Below are 17,914 nucleotides of genomic sequence, written 5' to 3'. Positions count from 1 at the left end.
ATGGGCCTAAAAAGACAGGGAAAGGTCAGGGAATTTTTTAAATGGGCCTAAAGAGTCAGGGAAAAGTCCGGGAATTTTAATAATTTGTAAAAAGTAAGGGAATTCAGATTAATCTTGACACTTTTTAAGGTAATTTTACTCTAGATCTATGGCAAATTCTGTTATTATTATTTAGATCCTTGGAAGGTTTTTTAACTTTTGTACTGAAATAAAAGTTGATTAAATATATTAACTTCTGATCATTGTAAAAGTTAAAAACTGCCTAATTTTCGCCTTAAAAAGTCAGGGAAAATAACTTAACATTGTCAGGGAAAACAGGGAATAGTCAGGGAATTTGAATCCGATAATATTGTGGCAACTATGACACTGAAAAAAATTGTTTTCTATAGCAGAAAGCTAAACTGTCCCGTAAATTTAGATTTTCAAAAAGAAAAAAAAATAGTTTACGTTTTTAGTTCGCGCCAGCAAGCAAAATATACAAATATACAGGGTGTTTCAAAAGGTGATGCAAAATTTTGAAGGAGTTATAGGCGGTGAGTTGATAAGTATGCCTGTTATTTTTTTCATTTTCTTACGATGAGTTAAAAGAGCGCCAGAGAGCTTCAAAGTGTGGCCTTCTAGCCCCTGGAAGTAGGCTGCAACAAGCGCAAAACCAAGCAGCAGGGAAACGCGAACATTAAGGTTGGGGTTCGTGTGGTAGGTAAAAGAGGACTTTGTAAACAAATCAAGGTAACCAGCGTAAAAAAGTAAACTTCAACAGTATTTAAAGTCACTGCTGCTTGGTTTGGCGCTTGTTGCAGCCTACTTCCAGGGGCTAGTACGCCACACTTTGAAGCTCTTTGGCGCTCTTTAAACTCATCGTAGGAAAATGGGGAAAAAACAGGCATACTTCTCAACTCACCCCTTACAACTCCTTAAAATTTTTGCATAACCTTTTGAAACACCCTATACTTAATCCTTAAGATGGAATAACCGATATATCGAAACAGATGCCCAATACGTGTATATACAATCTCACTCGATTTTCTCAAATCTTTCTACTCGCTGAGCCGGAATGCAGATGAGATGAGAAGCTCGGATGATTGAGGGGGCGGCGAAATAAAGGGAGCCTCCCATCTGCTCTCGCCCACTTGGGGTCTTCACGGTTCCTCGGAAGTTAGGGCTAAAGGTAATCGACCTTAATGTTCTTTGCAGGGAAACGGAAGAAGAGGGGCTTCTAAGTCCACCCTTATTAAGATTCGCTCGAATTTCCTCTCGCTTATGTTTTCGTTTTAGCACAGAGTGAGACACCGAGAAAAAAGAAATTTTGAATAGCTAGACACTTTTAGCCATTTTCTCGCGAAACTTTTATCTTCCGAAACTCTCCGGTATGGATTTCTGATACGCCGTCTTAAGGATAATATTTTTAGATAGCCTTTATCGGTATGGTTCGTTTTTAAAAGTTTTTCGACTATTTTTTATCTGGAGTATGGCGCTTCAATTATACTCATATAAAGGACAAATTTCGGACGCCTCGTATTTACACATGTAGTCCTAAGGGATTTGTGTGTACTAAGCCCATGTACAGTGTATCCCACGTAACTCTCCAACAATTATGTCTAGAAGGGTCGGTGATTTGTTAATCGAAAGCAAATATTATGCCCTCGGTAGCCCGTTAATCATGTTCCCAAATTTTTTTAAATTAAAGGCCGAGGTTTTCTACTGCCAGTCACCCTTTAAATTGAGGGGCAGGTCACTTCCTTGATTAACGACGCACCCCTCAAAAGATTAAATCCGATTTAATCGTGATTATTTTGATTAAATTCAATTTAATCACGATTATCTTGATTAAATCACTTTTAATCATGAGTAGAATCATGATTAAATGATTAAATCTGATTAAAATGATTAAATCTGTTTAAAATGATTAAATCCTGATTAAAAAATTATATCGTGATTAGTATGATTAAATTGTACTTTAGTTTTGATTGTAATGATAAATTCTCTATTCAACCGATTATATTGATTAAATCGTGATTAAAATGATTAAATCTAATTAAAAAGATTAGATCATGATAAGAATGATTAAATCTCGTTTAAATCGTGATTAGATTTTCTAATCTTGATTAGATTTTCTAATCTTGATTAGATTTTTTAATCTTGATTACCCTGATTTAATCATTTTACTATGATTAAGACGCACCCAAAATAAAAGTAACCTGCCCCTCGCTTTAAATTTACTTTCCTTCCAAACAAATACCCTGGTGGTAGGCCAACGTGTTCTGCTGTTGAAATTTTAATTTTAAGTGAGGTTTCTGTCAAATTCGCGGGACCCCTTAACCGGCGTACGCACTATTGCCATATTTGAATTTCGTGCCAATTGATACTAGCGCCATCTAACTAGTTCGCGTTTCGCTACGTTATTTCCAAAACCAGGTAACTAGAAAAATTCGATTTATCTAAATATTAACTTAAATGAACGTTTTCGTATTTCTATCTTATTTCCAAAACCAGGTAACTGGAAAAATTCGGTTTGTCTAAAAATTAAATTAAATGAACGTTTTCGTGTTTCGCTACCTTATTTCAAAAACCAGGTAACTCGAAAAATTATATTTTGATAAAATTCCTCTTGGGTTTATAATATAATATAGTTATAACATCGGGGGGGGGGGTGTGTACTTAAATGTACGTGACATCTTGTTCTTGACTCCATTGTGGCCTAGATTCTTGATAAATGTGTTCTCTTTGATAAATTGCCATTGATGCCACAACTGGTCATCGAATTGACCAACTCAACTCTTCAAATAACCATGACCCGCGTAGACTGGGAGGGCCCTGGTTGGTACAAACGAAATCGTATAGATATTTTTTTAATACCGGGTCTCCTGTGGCCTGAAGTTATTTCTAAACATGGGCCCATGTAACCTTTGGGGGGGCCAGGGTTTCTTCACGAAATCAAATCGTTAACTCCTTAATAACAGCTCTCATGGGGAGCGAAATTCTTTCTCGAAGCCCGTGTAGGCTAGGGGCCCGTGTCGGCTAGGGGCCCGTGTCGGCTAGGGGCCCGTGTCGGCTAGGGGCCCGTGTCGGCTAGGGGCCCGTGTCGGCTAGGGGCCCGTGTCGGCTAGGGGCCCGTGTCGGCTAGGGGCCCGTGTCGGCTAGGGGCCCGAGTTGGTCTACACTAGGAACCCTTCAGTTGGGGTTTTCCCCGAAAGCGTATAACTATCTTCTGTAATAGCGACTCTGATTGGGCCAGAAATTATTTCCCAGGGCCCATATAGACGTGAGGGCCCAGGTTGGTCCACACTTGGTAACCATCTTTAGGCTTTATCCCTGAGATAATATAGCTATCTCCAATAACAACGGCTCTCATGTGACTCGAAATTATTGATCTACCCGGGCCAGTGTAGGCATGGGGCCCGAGTTTGACCACACGAGGTATCCCTTTCACGGGTTTATCCTCGGAATTGTAATGCTATCGCCTTAGTTACGACTCCAATTGGGCCCGAAATTATTGCTTTCCCCGGGGCGGCCCTTAACGGGTCAGAGTGTGCAATAACTGGTGGCTTTACCGGGGAGTTTTGGTCCGGCTCTTGTAACCCATAAGGGCGGTGGCGCACTGGGAGATGTTAGCTCTGGTCAAATGGTCCTATCTCCACTTCCGACTTCGGTCAGGTGTGGGCTGGATACTGAGCTTCGGCTCAGCCTAACGGAGAGGGTCCAGGCAAACTGGACGCCTCGGCGGTTTGGGTAGCCTGCTGTGGGGCGGCGGGCCTCCGTATGAGGGCACGGCGGTCCTGTTTCCCGGCCTTTTGGGGCCCACCGGGATCTCCGGTGCCAGCTGTGCCGGGTTACTTGGACTGCTGTGTGCTCGTCGTTCCCCTTTAGGAGCTCTCTCCAAATGGTTTGACTCTTTACCTACGTAGGTAAGGTGTTGGCTGGAGTTGCTACAGTATCCACTCTTACTACCACTGCTGTGTGCGAAGTGGGAAATGGTCCACCCGTTGCTGCACCTTCTGCTGGGTTGAGTGGCTTGCGTCTAAGGTGCGACCATCAGTAGTAGGGTACTACTACCCATACTGGATTGTCACCTGTCCGGACTAGGTGGACGCTGGCGTAGGGCACTATGATGATAAACCTCCGGTGGTATGGTCTCTGTTACTAGGTACACCGGGCCATAAATTCTGACACACTGCTTTCCCGGGGCCCATGTAGACATGAGCGCCTAGATTTGTCCACAATAGGATACCCCTCTGTCGACATTCTCCAAAAAATTCTATAGTCACCTCTAGTAATAACGGCTCTAATTGAGGCACGGAAGTTACGGCGTTACAGGGGCCCGGGGCCCCGATTTCGGTTTCCCCGAGCTCCCTACGAATGCGCTCTAAACATTCTGCTGTTTTATGTCGTAGCGTTATCCAACACAATTACGGAAAGCGAATATTTTTATTGTTTCGAGGGTTTCCGTTTTTATCGGGTTTTTCGTCCCGTCCGATTTTATATTTAATGTCTCCCCAAGAAGTAAAACTGGGCGCGTCTGCGCGTGGGTTTGGTATTCAGCGCCATTTATCTTTGGGAATTTCGCGCTTTTTATCCGGTGCAGTTGTAAATCAAGATGCAACCCCGGCATTTCGATTTGCAACCGGGCTTTCGTTTTTAAAATGTTCGCCACATCCTTTCCACAAATATTTTGACCTTTCGTTTTATCAGAAGCCCGTCACTAAACGTACTTCCATACGATTGTGGACAAACAAATCTTTCGAGGGATTCATCATAGCGATACTATTACGGACAAACAAATCTTTCGAGGGATTCATCATAGTGATACTATTACGGACAAACAAATCTTTAGAGAGATTGATCCTTTCGATACCACTATGGACAAACAAATCTTTAGATGGATTCACCTTTTCGATACGACTATAGACAAACAAATCTTAAGATGGATTCACATTTTCGATTGGACTATGAACAAACAAAACATTAGAGGGATTAACCTTTTCGATACCACTATGGACAAGGAAAGCTTTAGAGGGATACACCATTTCGAAACGATTATGGACGAAGATATTAATATTAAGGTGCCCCAAATTGATCTACAAAGGGTCTCAAAATTGTCCCAAGAGATAAAATTATTTATAAATAACAATGAAACAATTGTCGATAATGTATTTAGACATTTTTAAGGTATCTCCTAGTAAATAAAACCAGTTCTGTTATATTTGGACTCGTTTTACTGTTGTTAGAACTTTTTGGTTTTATTCATATTCTTTAGAAACGTTTAAAGTCCTAGGGTTTATTCTGCCGGTCACCCGTTTAATTTACTTTCCTTCCAAACAAATACCCTGGTGGTAGGCCAACGTGTTCCGTGGGTAGCCTACCACCAGGGTATTTGTTTGGCGGGAAGTAAACTTAAGGGTGACAAATATTTAGAGCGATTGATACTTTCGATATGATTATTATTAGTTGAAAAGTGAGGGACATTGAATCTGAATATTGTGGCCACCCTGATTTTGTAGCGTAGTAATGATGATTTTTACCAAAATATCGTAATCTGAAAAGATATTACTAGATTCGCAATGTCGGCTTCACCTTTAATGACGGTCTTAATAAATGAGACGCTCGAAAATAAATTAATTTGAATATTATCTTAAGCCAATTTTAAACCCCCCAAAAATCAAGACGTGCGTGTACACAATGACCCATACTGAATAATTCTGAGAAACCAATAATTCCCTGCTCTTTAAAAATTCATTACGAGCGTCTTATCGGCTTAGAAATTCGAGTGCAGTTCGAGTGCAATTCAAGTGCAGTTTCGTTTACTTTTGCGAGATTTATGGAAACTATAACTTACTATAATAGGACGAGCCATTTACCCCTTTGAACTAGCAGGCGCTTTCCCGTAACACGTCCGTGTATTGCACGTTTTGAGGAATACACAACGCCCCTTCAAATGAAGAGGACAAACAAGTCGGGGGGGAATGAATATTCGACGCGTAGAGTGAGGTACTTAATACTAAGCCAAGGCTCGTATTCGTAAAAGAATGTACTTACAATACAAGGGCGTGCTGCGGGAAAGCATTGACTGCTCCAAAGGGGCAACGCATCAGACGGGTATAAATGGTATTGTTTCAAGTGTTAAATTTATATATTTTTCTGTGATTTGGCGATAAAATATTAACTAAAATTATAAATGTATTCGTTTTCGTCGTAAACCACGCAGTATTGCAAGAGGGATACTTCTCTCTAATAAAATTTTATATACTTCTGGTATAGTCTTTGAAAAGAATGTAACGAAACATACCAAGATTGTTTTATTTCTACTATGTTAAGACGATCCGAGGGGAGGGGGGAGGAAATAAGTCACTGGCCTGTACTTCAATACGTCAGTTGTAGGGAACCAATGAGATGACTGATTTGATTTGGTTTAGGGGCAAGGAATTTACTCAGGGTGACCACACTTCCTATATTTTATAATTTTTCCTATATTTCGACTGCCTGCCTATAACTTCCTATAATTTGACAATTTTCATAAATTTTCCTATTTTTCGATATATTTTTCGTACTTCGCGTTTTGATTTCATTGCAGTTTTAAAGTCCGATAGAAGGCGCTCAAAAATAGCCAGCCTTTTACTAAAGCACTAATTTCATTGGCCTTTACGTGTTTTAAAATTAAATCGTAATATTACTTTAATACATTTATCTAGTCACAAAGTCTGTCATGTTTTCATGTTAAATGTAATATTACTATTCAACCAAAATTCTTTTAAAAACTTCATTAAATTATTCCAATAATTTCCTATATTAACCTAAAAATGGCTCCTATAATTTCCTTTATTAACCTAAAAATTACTCCTATAATTTCCTATAGTTACCTAAAATTGCTCTTATAATTTCCTATATTTACCTAAAAATTACTCTTCTAATTTCCTATATTAACCTAAAAATTACTCCTATAATTTCCTATAGTTACCTAAAATTGCTCTTATAATTTCCTATATTTACCTAAAAATTACTCTTCTAATTTCCTATATTAACCTAAAAATTACTCCTATAATTTCCTATAGTTACCTAAAATTGCTCTTATAATTTCCTATATTTACCTAAAAATTACTCTTCTAATTTCCTATATTAACCTAAAAATTACTCCTATAATTTCCTATATATTAACTTAAAAATTATTCCTTCAATTTCCTATATTAATCTAAAAGTTGCTCCTATAATTAACTATATATTAACCTAAAAATTACTCCTTTAATTTTAAGTATTAATCTAAAAATTACTCCCATAATTTCCTATATTAACCTAAAAATTACTACCATAAAATGACTATAAATTTCCAATTTTTCCTATAAAAAATCGGAGTGTCGTAACAATAATATATGAAATTTTTTGTTTTCAGAATCAGACTTTCTTTTGCGGGGAATGATTCATCTGCCTTGAGCAACGTCTCGGTTCTGCGGATCGCCGTGGTCAACGCGGTGGACTTCAACTCGGTCAGCTGTCCGGGGTTTTACATGCAACCCAACGACATTCTCTTGGAGGAGTCCATCGGGGATTACACGGACAACCAGAGCGTCAAGGTTCAATCGGGTCTTCTGCCATCTGGGGTCAACCATTTCCTCAGTAAGTGTCTACTCCCTCTCGATCTCCGCAATCGACATCGCGAGCTCTGGTTCTTTTTCGCTTTCAGTAAGTCGGACAATTTCCCGGGGCAGGTCGGTCCGGGCGAAGTGGACTTTGACTCTGGTTCTCGTTTTATTTTATGGCCTTTGCTTTATTAAATACCCAAAAGGGGGCGCTCGTAAAAACGGCCCTTTCGCGCCTTCCGGAACTGATTGGAGATCACTTGATTTTTCTCTTTTCGCCGTGTTTACCGAGTCTGTTTTATATTTATGGCGAGGCTCTAAATGCTCCGTAAAGAATAGCGTCATCTGGCGGCGTTGTTTTCAAAACCGACAAATAATTCGTAGACATCGTTTGCTTAAGCGTTCCCGCCATTGCCACCGAGGCAAAGAAGGTGTTTTTTTTTTAAGAAACGCCATCTGTAATCCGAACTCCAAACTATAAATGTTTACAGCGACATCTGTCGCGAATGTTTAGAACTAATTTACACCAGCTTGGGGGAATTTTTCTGTTGTAACGTACGATTATTCGGCCAAGGAACATTTATTAGTGGGGTGGCGGAGTGGTTAGCCATTTCACCTCGCAGCAAAAGGAATCAAGTTCGATCTCAACTTGTGGCACTAGGTGAAAACTCGGAACCACTCCTTCCGCGTTGAGTTTGTAAGTTTTCTCTCCACTGGCTATAGGGGTTTTTCCCGATTTCTTCGGTTTTCCCTTTTCATAAAAACTTGTTGAGGTTAACGGTAATAGTAAGTATAAGCAGGGTTCGTACACGACCTGGAATACCTGGAAAACCTGGAAAAGTCAGGGAATTTGAAAATGTTTCCAAAAGGTCAGGGAAAAGTCACGGAATTTGAAAATGATTCCCAATTTTCAGGGAATAGTCAGGGAAATTTAAAATGGTCCAAAATAGTCATTGATTTTTAAAATGACCACCAAAACAAACCCGGCAAATAAATTTTTGAAAAATGTATTAAAAATACACAATTGAAATTTTTCAAGATTTTACCTCAAAACGTAAATTTATTCTACAAAAATGGCCAGGGAAATTTGGCAATTTAGTCAGGGAAAACCTGGAAATGTCAGGGAATTTAATTCTGTAAATTTTGTACGAACCCTGGTATAAGGAGCTGTTGGCTCGCGTGGCTTGAAGTAGAGGTGTCAATGAGCGAGCTGAGTCGAGTTTTCTAGCTTGGCTCGAAAATGGCTCGGCTCGCTTATGTCCCAACCTGATACGCGCTCAGCTCATTTATGGCTCGCTTCGACATAGGCTCGATTAAAACTGACTCGGCTCGAGTTCGGCTCGGGTGACGTTTTAGCTCTCCGAGCCTTATTTGAGTTGCGCTCGACTCATGTATAGCTTAATTCGTTTAGGACTCGTCTCGTCTAAGGCTCGCTCAAAACATAACTCGCTCGAAACGGTTTCCGAGTAAAATTGCTCGGTTCGATTCGGGCATCGCTCATTGAACCGAGCGAGTTCGTGAAAATAAATAAACACTTAAACACCTAAATGTAAGGTAAACTAATTAATATACTGCTAATTTTTGTCAGCCGAATTCAAAAATACTTTAAAATAAAACTGAGTACAGAGTAGTGAGACGTTACTGGCTCTTCGTTTATAAAAACGCGAATAAGTAAAAAAGAGAGTCACTAACTGGGGGAAAACTAAAAGTTTGATATATATGTATCGGCAATCTCGTGACCTTGAAGTCCTATCGACCGGTACACCGCGTATTATTACCTAACGTAGTTGTGTCTTCGGTTATTGCGTGGTTTTTCTTGTTCGCGCTGTTTATCAGAGCCAACCGAATGTTTCAGAATGCTGATGGCCCTGATTAAAGCGCTTACGCTATTTCAGCATGTAGTTACTTACGAATAAAGTACTATTATTTTGAACCTCAAATCAGTGCAAATGCAGTCCGAGTAAAAAGACAGTTAAATGAAATAAGGCAAGGTAAAAATACACCGAAAATTAAAAATAGAAAGAAGTTAGACATTAAGTTGCCATTTTTAAAGTAAAATCAGGAAGAATTGTCGATGCCTAAATATAATTTTTACAATGAACTAGTGTTTTTTTTTGGTTCAAAATCGAAACTAGTTCAATAAGAACATTTTAATAATATTTTAAAATATTTTAACAAGCTTCAGGCAACCAAGAATTGCTATTTAAATCGATTTAGGATAAAAGGTGGTTGGAGTTCTTTATTCTCTTCAGATTCGGCAAATAAGGCCGCTTAACTCAGGGCCAGACTGACGTTTAGGGCAAGAGGGCGATGGCTCCTCGCGCCTTTTCTCAAGAAACAGTTTGCCGAACTAGTTCAGAAATAGGAACCCTACGTCCGACTAAGGCAACTTTACACCGCACCTTTACGTAACCAGTCCAGCCTTAGCTAAACTAATGAAATGTATAAATTTAATTTAGTCCTCCAGGAAGCCACATTTTTTAAAACTGTTTTTTGTCTTGGGTTCAAAATTAAGGCTAGCTGTAAAAATGTGTCACACATTCATCACCATTCATGATTATCGCTGAGCAACCCTTTGCCACCACCCTCTTACGTAATTTAACCCGGCCCCAGTTGACTTAGGCTTATGTGTTTCCTTGGGCTTAGCTGATTATTGTTATATACTAAATTATTCCCCTTTAATGTCGGCTTTTGTTAAAGACGCGCCTATAGCGTGGAGTTATTTGATAAACGTCCTTAAAGGGAATATAGCCTGCAAAGCAATCTTTACGGAAGACCCCTTCAATTTTTCAAATTTCCCGTACAGTGGCGCCAAACATTTTTAAAGGCAAAGGGTGTTCAAACCCCCCCGAAATGCTGACCGCCTCTGAAATAAAATCCTGGATACGCCCTTGTCAGATTATGCTTTTTTTAACCATCAGATAAAAATTCAAAAACAGAAATTAATCCGCTTTCTTCAACCGATTTAGAATCTGTTTTATCAGTTTAAACCTTACGTTTCAATTTATCTGCGTCCGTAATACCAGAAAGACATAAGATATATATTAAATGATAAGTATCCACTTAGGCCATATATATGAAATATGCACCTTCGTTGGCTCGAAGTGCATTCCATTGGACCACGGTTCAATATTAACCACGCCTACTACTTTTTCTAACCGTGTAAAATGTTAAAATGACACTGAGTAGGAATACGTACTAATTATTAAATAATATACTCTCTGTAATAGTTAATCCCCACATTTTATTTTATCTCAAAAAGCATTATGCAAAATAATCATGTTAATAATCACTAGGAGCAACAAACACAGCACCCGACACAAGGAGAACGCAATTCGTCAAACGTCGTGCATTTTCTTGTGTACAGTTTCATTGTCTAGACGCCTTTAGCGCCTGCTGCCGTCGGAAGGGGGAAATTCGGAAATTGTCTTCCCCCTTTCCGTAAAACGTTCAGCGTGAAGGTTCGTCCAATGGAATTTGAACACAACACTGCGTTAGCGTGTTTAAAGGCTAGCAGCTGCGTTCTCCTTGCGTTTGTTGCTCCTAGGTGGCATAAACTCTATTAATGTCTTATTCAACTTGTTAAAAAGTTCCACGCGCGTCTTGATATTTTTAGCTCCCTAAAATAATAAAAATTTTCGCGAGCCTTTCACGCTAAAATATCAAAGAGCGCGTGGAACTTTTTAACAAGTTGAACAAGACATATTTAATTTATGGTAGCGCCTGTAGTAAGGTCACCAAGAACAAAGTATGGCGGGAACATTAATTTAAGTTTTTAATCTAAATGATCTAATTGATAGTTCTATTTTTGTGTCTACAAAATTTCCAAGTAATTACGAAAAAAAAATTAATAAGAAAATTTGCAATATTTATCTAAATTATTTGCATACGTGATAATCTTAAAATTGGCAACATACAAAAAAAACATGATGTTCAATGGTCTCAACGATCATATTTAACCATAAAACTGTTACTTAATAATAATAATAATAATAATAATAATCAGCTAGGCTAATACCCAAGGCACCACCTTAGGCCTAAGTCTTCAAGCGACTTTTGAAGCCATCAATTCAGGTGGCCGGGTTACAATGCGTAGGAGGGTGGTGGCAAGCCCTGCATTCCACGAGATCGAGCCAACAGCTCCCTACACTAACTATTACCGTTAACCTCTACAAGTTTTTATGGAAGGGGAAACCGAAGAACTCGGGGGAAAACCCCTTAAACCAGTGGGGAGATAACTTGCAAACTCAACGCAGAAGGAGCTGTTCCGAGTTTTCACCCAGTGCCACAAGCTGGGATCGAACCCGGCTCCTCTTGCTGCGAGGCGAAAGTGCTAACCACTCCGCCACCCCACTTCCTGAACTCAAAGTGGTTAGTTCTTGAAACGCGTTTAGATGAGATAGACGTTTAAATTTCGTGTTTCTCATCGTAAACTTCCTCGTTGGAAATGTTATTTTGCAGTCTTGCTATCTGAACCTCTCTGCAGCATCTTGTGGGCCGTTAAAGTGACGGTCAGGCGTCAAGAGTGCGGACAGTCCGACGGCTTCGAAACTTGCTCGGACCACGGCTACTGCCTCCTGGGACCATCCAAGGTAACGTCCACTCTTTAAAAGACTTCGAAAATTACTCTTTCCTTAAAAGTTTCCAGATTATTTAAGTTTCGAGATTAATTGCGAAGATAGTAGTAATTCTGTTTTTAGCCCTTTGGCCAATTTCATTTAATTTTACCGCCGTTGCTGGCGGACCTAATTAAATTTGTTTTCAGCCCTGGGTCATTTAACCCTCTTTAGAAAACGGGCAATTCGCAAATGGTTTACAGAGAAACAACCTTTAGAGCTAAGTCCTTAGTGATTGGATTTTAATGCTAGGGTTTGTACTATTTGGAGAAAATTTTAACTTTTCGGTTAAATAACAAAGGCTAATTTACACGAGCTAATATTTTTGGCCAACTTTGTTGGGGAACATAATTTTAGATTGTGGTTCGTAAAAACGACGTAGCATTTTCATTCCAAGTTACACGAAATGTGGTCAAGAATAAACTCATTAAACGGCGAAGATAATTCTTTAAAAAATGCCTATTTTACTACAAAGTATGCAATTTATATTAATAATGGTGTTTAACATTAATATTTGGTTTTGTGTGATCAAAAAGATGTATACGAAAATTATGAACTTTAAATATTTTAATCGTAGCCTCGGTAGTGAAAAATGACCGTTATTTAAAGCAAGTGGCGGCACTATCATTGCCACCTGTATTATGGAAAGGCCCCTGTTAGAAGAGATGGCCATGACTATAATCGAAAAACGCGACTTTCCTGGAGAGCGTGGTGCCATCTATTTATGGCAAAGGAAGCTAAAATTAAAAATAGCCAAATTATAACGCCGTCAGAGAGCCATTGCAGAGTCACGGTTTAAATATTTACACAAGTTAGACTACTTCGGCTCAGAGATGGACGCTTATGAGCTACTTCCGCGTTTAGAGAATTTCAAAAATTCTACTTCGCGCCTACAGCGCCGGCTTGTGTAAAGTTTCTGAACTATAATCAACTATTGTTAAAATAATATTTATATTTAAAAATGGAGCGCCACCTATATTTTAAATTTAAATGCATCGTAGATAATTAATAAATTTTAAAATACATATTATCAAATTATAAATACGGTAGCTCATTAGTGTATTTATAATTAAAATTTATAAAAATTTAATTTATAATAAATTAATTAGTACTGTTTATATACATTAGAGGGCGTACCAGTAGCATAGTAGAAAACAGGGTTGCCTGTCAGAAGAACTTAAGAAGCTCAAAACGCTATTACGTATGAAGGTACAAGTAGTCTAACCTGTGTAAATATATAAACCGTGGTTGAGTATTATAGCTAGACAACTTATACTCTATGTAGTGGGCTTGAACCTAAATTATATATCCCGTGTAAAAATATTGTTTTTAATTGCTATAATTTATGTTACTGGCCAATTTACAAACGATCCAATCAACGCGAGGGGTACCTACAAGTACCGCCTTTTTTATTTCGACGCTAGCGACATCTATTGCAAATAAGAGCTACTACATGTTTTCAGCCGCCACTTGCTTTAAAACTTGACCCACAAAACGTTAGTGTGACCAACACGTTGTGGGAATATTTTCTGCATTCATACGGAGTGACTGGTGTTCACCAACAATGTTTTGCTAAAAGTTTGGCTAGTGTGAATAGAAATTTAAATTGTTTTAAGCCATTTTATGTGAAAACCATAAGCAAAGGTTCAACATAGGAAAAATTTAAACAGAAAAATGAACACAAAATTTATAATTCGGCAATTCATACTGCTGCCGCCATCTGGTAAGACTTTGTGTGTTTACAAACTTACCTCTAATGGCGTTAGAACCTGTGAAAGGATATTTTCCATTTGCAGGTAAAGCTATGTTTCTTAGGTTAATTATTATTATTATTTTTAAGAATCCAAAAATACTTTATTGTGTCAAAAACATAAAAGTCAGGGCTGCCACACGTCAGGGAAATCGGGGAAATACAGGGAATTTAAAAATTGGCCTAAAAAGTCAGGTAAAGGTCAGGGAATTTTAAGAATTTGTAAAAAGTCAGGGAATTTAGTTTTATCTTGACATTTTTTAAGATAATTTTACTTAAGATCTATGGCAAATTGTGTTATTATTATTAAGTTCCTTGAAAGGTTTTTTAACGTTGAAAGAACTTTTGTACGGAAATATAATTGATTTATTAACTTCTGATAAATGTAAAAGCTATGAATTGTCTAATTTTGGTCTTAAATGTCAAGGAAAATTTCTTAAAATTTTCAGGGAAAACAGGGAATTTGAATCTGAAAATATTGTGTCAACCCAGCGGCTACAAATTTATTATTTTTTTCTATAAATATTTTAAACTTTTTTGTGGTTACCCTGCAATACGAATTTGACCAGGGATGAGATGCTTTTACAGGAGGTAACGCCATTTGAGGTATGTTTTTAAATACCCAAAGTCTTACCAGATGGCGCCCAGTCTTTAAATTTATTAACGTCTGAAAAAAGTAGAATATAAAGTTAGAAACTGTTTAATTTTGGCCTTTTAAAGCAAGTGGCGGCTAGACGTGTAATAGCTCTTTTTTCAATAGATGTCGCTAGCATCGAAATAAAAAAGGCGGTACTTATAGGTACCCCTCGCGTTGATTGGATCGTTTGTAAATTGGCCAATAACACAAATTACAGCAATTATAAACAATATTTTTACACGGGATGTATAATTTAGGTTAAAACCCACTATATAGAGTATAAGTTGTCTAGCTATAATACTCTACAATGGCTCTCTGATGGCGTTATCATTTGGCTGTTTTTAATTTTAGCTTCCTTTGCCATAAATAGATGGCACCACACTCTCCAGCAAAGTCGCGATTTTCGATGATTCGGATTGAGTCATGGCCATCTCTTACAACAGGGGCCTTTTCATAATACAGGTGGCAATGATAGAGCCGCCACTTGCTTTAAAGTCAGGGAAAATATCTTAAAATGGCCAGGAAATTGTCAGGAAATTTGAATCTGAAAATATTATGGCAACCCTGTAAGTCTTTTCGAAGACATTATGTTAGAAACTTAGAAAGAGTCAAAAATACTTAAAATATTTGCGAAACATCGTAACCGTGACCGAACACTCTAAAATAAGTAGGAATTTGCGGCATTCGGTAGCGGTTTTAGTTTACGGTTGAATGGGTTACCTGCGAACGAGGTAGCTTCGAAAGCGTTTCACTTTTCATTAGCTTTTAAAGGCGACGTTAATTAGTCGTTTCGAAGATATTATAACTTTGGCAAAAATATATAGGTATTTTTGCAAAGTTCACCTCACCTCGAACCAAAGACGTAGATGTCGGGTAATTTTCCGAGGCTATTAGTAGCGGTTGTAGGTTAGATTGGGAAGCGTCTATTCATTAGCTCTAGATGGCGCCACTGTAGCGCGCGAAGCTAAATTCCTCTGAGAGAAGGTAGGTGCTGAGGCCGTCGTTTATGATGTCGTAGGCCATGATAGTCACTCGCTTCTTTCGATGATTGACGATAGATAGTAGAGAAGGTGAGTCCACGGACCATTAGAAGATTAGGACATTAACCTTCCTCGTGGAGTACGAGCGTGCCCCTATAAAAGGGGACCATTGCCTTTAATAATAAAATAAGTATTAGTCGTCCCCTGTTGGTCCCTTAGCTGACATATCCAGGGCCGTGACACTTCGATATACGGCGTACAAAGCGAGCGGCGGCCTCGACGCGAACCATTGCCTTCTATTCACCGATAAAAAGTCTATTATTTTCCGCCAGTCGCCGCTATCGTTGAACAAAGCGGCCCCGAGAACTAGACAGTCAGCTCGCCCGTAAAAGGGTTGACGAAGCGTTTTGGCTCCATCTTTTGGCGAATATTGAAGTTGATTTCTGTGTGTCCGTTTACTCGATGTTTGGAGTCTTATGATTACCGAGGGGCAGCTCACTCCAATGATTATTAGTAGACCCTCGTATGATTAGATTAGATTAAAATTAAATCTATAGCTTTGGCTGTACAATGTTTAACTCATTATTAAATTTTTAGCCTTGAAATCATGATTATTAGGACATAGAACTATGTATTTGTACCCCGCCGTTCCGCCCTAAGCACTACAGCGGCCTACGTGATTATTAGGACACCCTGTAACTAAATGATCTGCCCCTCGCTTTTAACATTTTGTTGTGGAGTTTATAAACTGTAGGGACTTGGTTGCATGACGTCACGCCTTTGGCTATGGCCGCCATTCTGGTATGCTTTTTTTTTCAATTGAAAAAAATTCTGACGTATTAACAACGTCATGCTGCTAAGTCGATATGTAATGTAAATCTCCGAGCAGAGTGTATATAAAATGTGTAGCGATGCACCTTACTCAATGACATTTTCTCTTAATTTGTTCAATCGAGAGGAACTCGTAACCTAGTGTAGCTTTATCATTCTTGAGTTTTTGTTTTTTAAATGTCAAGGAAATTAGAAACTGTGTATTGGAAATCTCCGTGCAGAGTGCATATAAAATGTGTAGTGATGCACCTCATTAAATTACATTTACTCTAGTTCAATCGAGAGGATCTCGTAACCTGTAGTTTTATCATTCTTGGATTTTAATTTTTTTAAATATCAGGGAAATTTGAAACTACGTGCATTGGAAATATTCGAGCAGAGTGAATTTAAAATGTGCAGTGATGCACCTCACTAAATGACATTTACTCTAGTTCAATCGAGAGGATCTCGTAACCTGTAGTTTTTTTAATCTGGCGTTTTTCTTTAAAATTTAGTCATATAACCTCAATTATTGAATTGTATCGCTACTCAGTCTGTATTTACTCTAGACCAAAACGTTGTCGACCGTTCGGGTATTTCCAAGAACTGATTTCCGTAAGGAAGAACTTGGAACCGTCTCACAGTATTTTAAAGAGCCCAAATTTTTGACAAAATTAAAAAATGGTCCGTTACAAATAATATTTACATTTTTGTAATAAGGAAATAATGGAGTGTGACGCAGCACAAAAAGTGTTTAGCTGCGACCCCTAGCGGTGAAGTTACTTTCCATGAAGGAGCACAGGGTTTTCGTTGGTGTCAGTTGATAAATCCTAGCGAATATAGTCCGTGGGAAAAATTCCAGTCGTAGTTATTTCAAACAATAGTTACAACTAGTGTTGTAAGCCAGAAAATTTTCCGTATTTTACCGAAAAAATAAAAAAGTTTTCATTCCATTATTAGTCTAATATATTGTTTGCAAATTTAAATAAATCAGCATTTTCGCCTCATTTTTTCGAATCTAAAAAAGTACAACGAAACCTCTAGACTAGTTTAAACTGATTAACAATGTAACACTATTAATGTTTACTGTTATTAGACATTTTATATCGATAAAAAGTTAAAAACATTAAATACCTTTAAAAAGTAATTTATAATGGTTAAAAAGATTTATGATAAAAAGAACTGCTACTTCATTGAATTTTTAACCATTTTAAAATAGAACCATGGAACGAAACTTTAAAATTCAAGTAGGTGATTATGAAAGCGTCGGCTGCTTAAATTCGTCTGCACCTACCGAGGCCCGCGGTCGTCCGCGTTTAGTAAAAAGCACCAACCATGGATTGATTGTTTGAAAAGTTAGTATTTTTTTAAATTATTTAAAATACATAAAGTCAACAAATTTATTATATATTTTTTTATTTCTTATAGTTCTAGACCAAGTATTGATAAAGAAACAAGCCCAATTTTAATAGAAGACACAAGGTTATATTTACATACATGTTTCCATTATTCCTGAAAATGAATTAAAATCAATTTGGATAGAATTTAAAAAT

General features: G+C 38.0%; 1 protein-coding gene across 4 annotated transcripts in view; it reads left to right on the top strand.

Annotated features, from left to right (window-relative positions):
- LOC149951727 (uncharacterized) overlaps positions 1-17,914 on the top strand; it is a 143,217-nt gene that overhangs the window by 89,957 nt on the left and 35,346 nt on the right. For all 4 annotated transcript variants that reach the window (XM_090168169.1, XM_090168170.1, XM_090168171.1 and 1 more), the window contains exons 4-5: positions 7,382-7,605; positions 12,030-12,160. In XM_090168169.1, coding sequence (XP_090024295.1) covers positions 7,382-7,605; positions 12,030-12,160 — 355 coding nt within the window. The remainder of the gene's footprint in view (positions 1-7,381; positions 7,606-12,029; positions 12,161-17,914) is intronic.

Source organism: Leiobunum rupestre, chromosome 3, assembly GCF_980474605.1.
Source record: "Leiobunum rupestre chromosome 3, qqLeiRupe1.1.hap1, whole genome shotgun sequence".
In the NCBI taxonomy this organism is placed as follows: Eukaryota; Metazoa; Arthropoda; class Arachnida; order Opiliones; family Sclerosomatidae; genus Leiobunum; species Leiobunum rupestre.
Note: the sequence above shows the minus strand (reverse complement) of the source record. Positions and strands in the feature narration are given on the sequence as shown.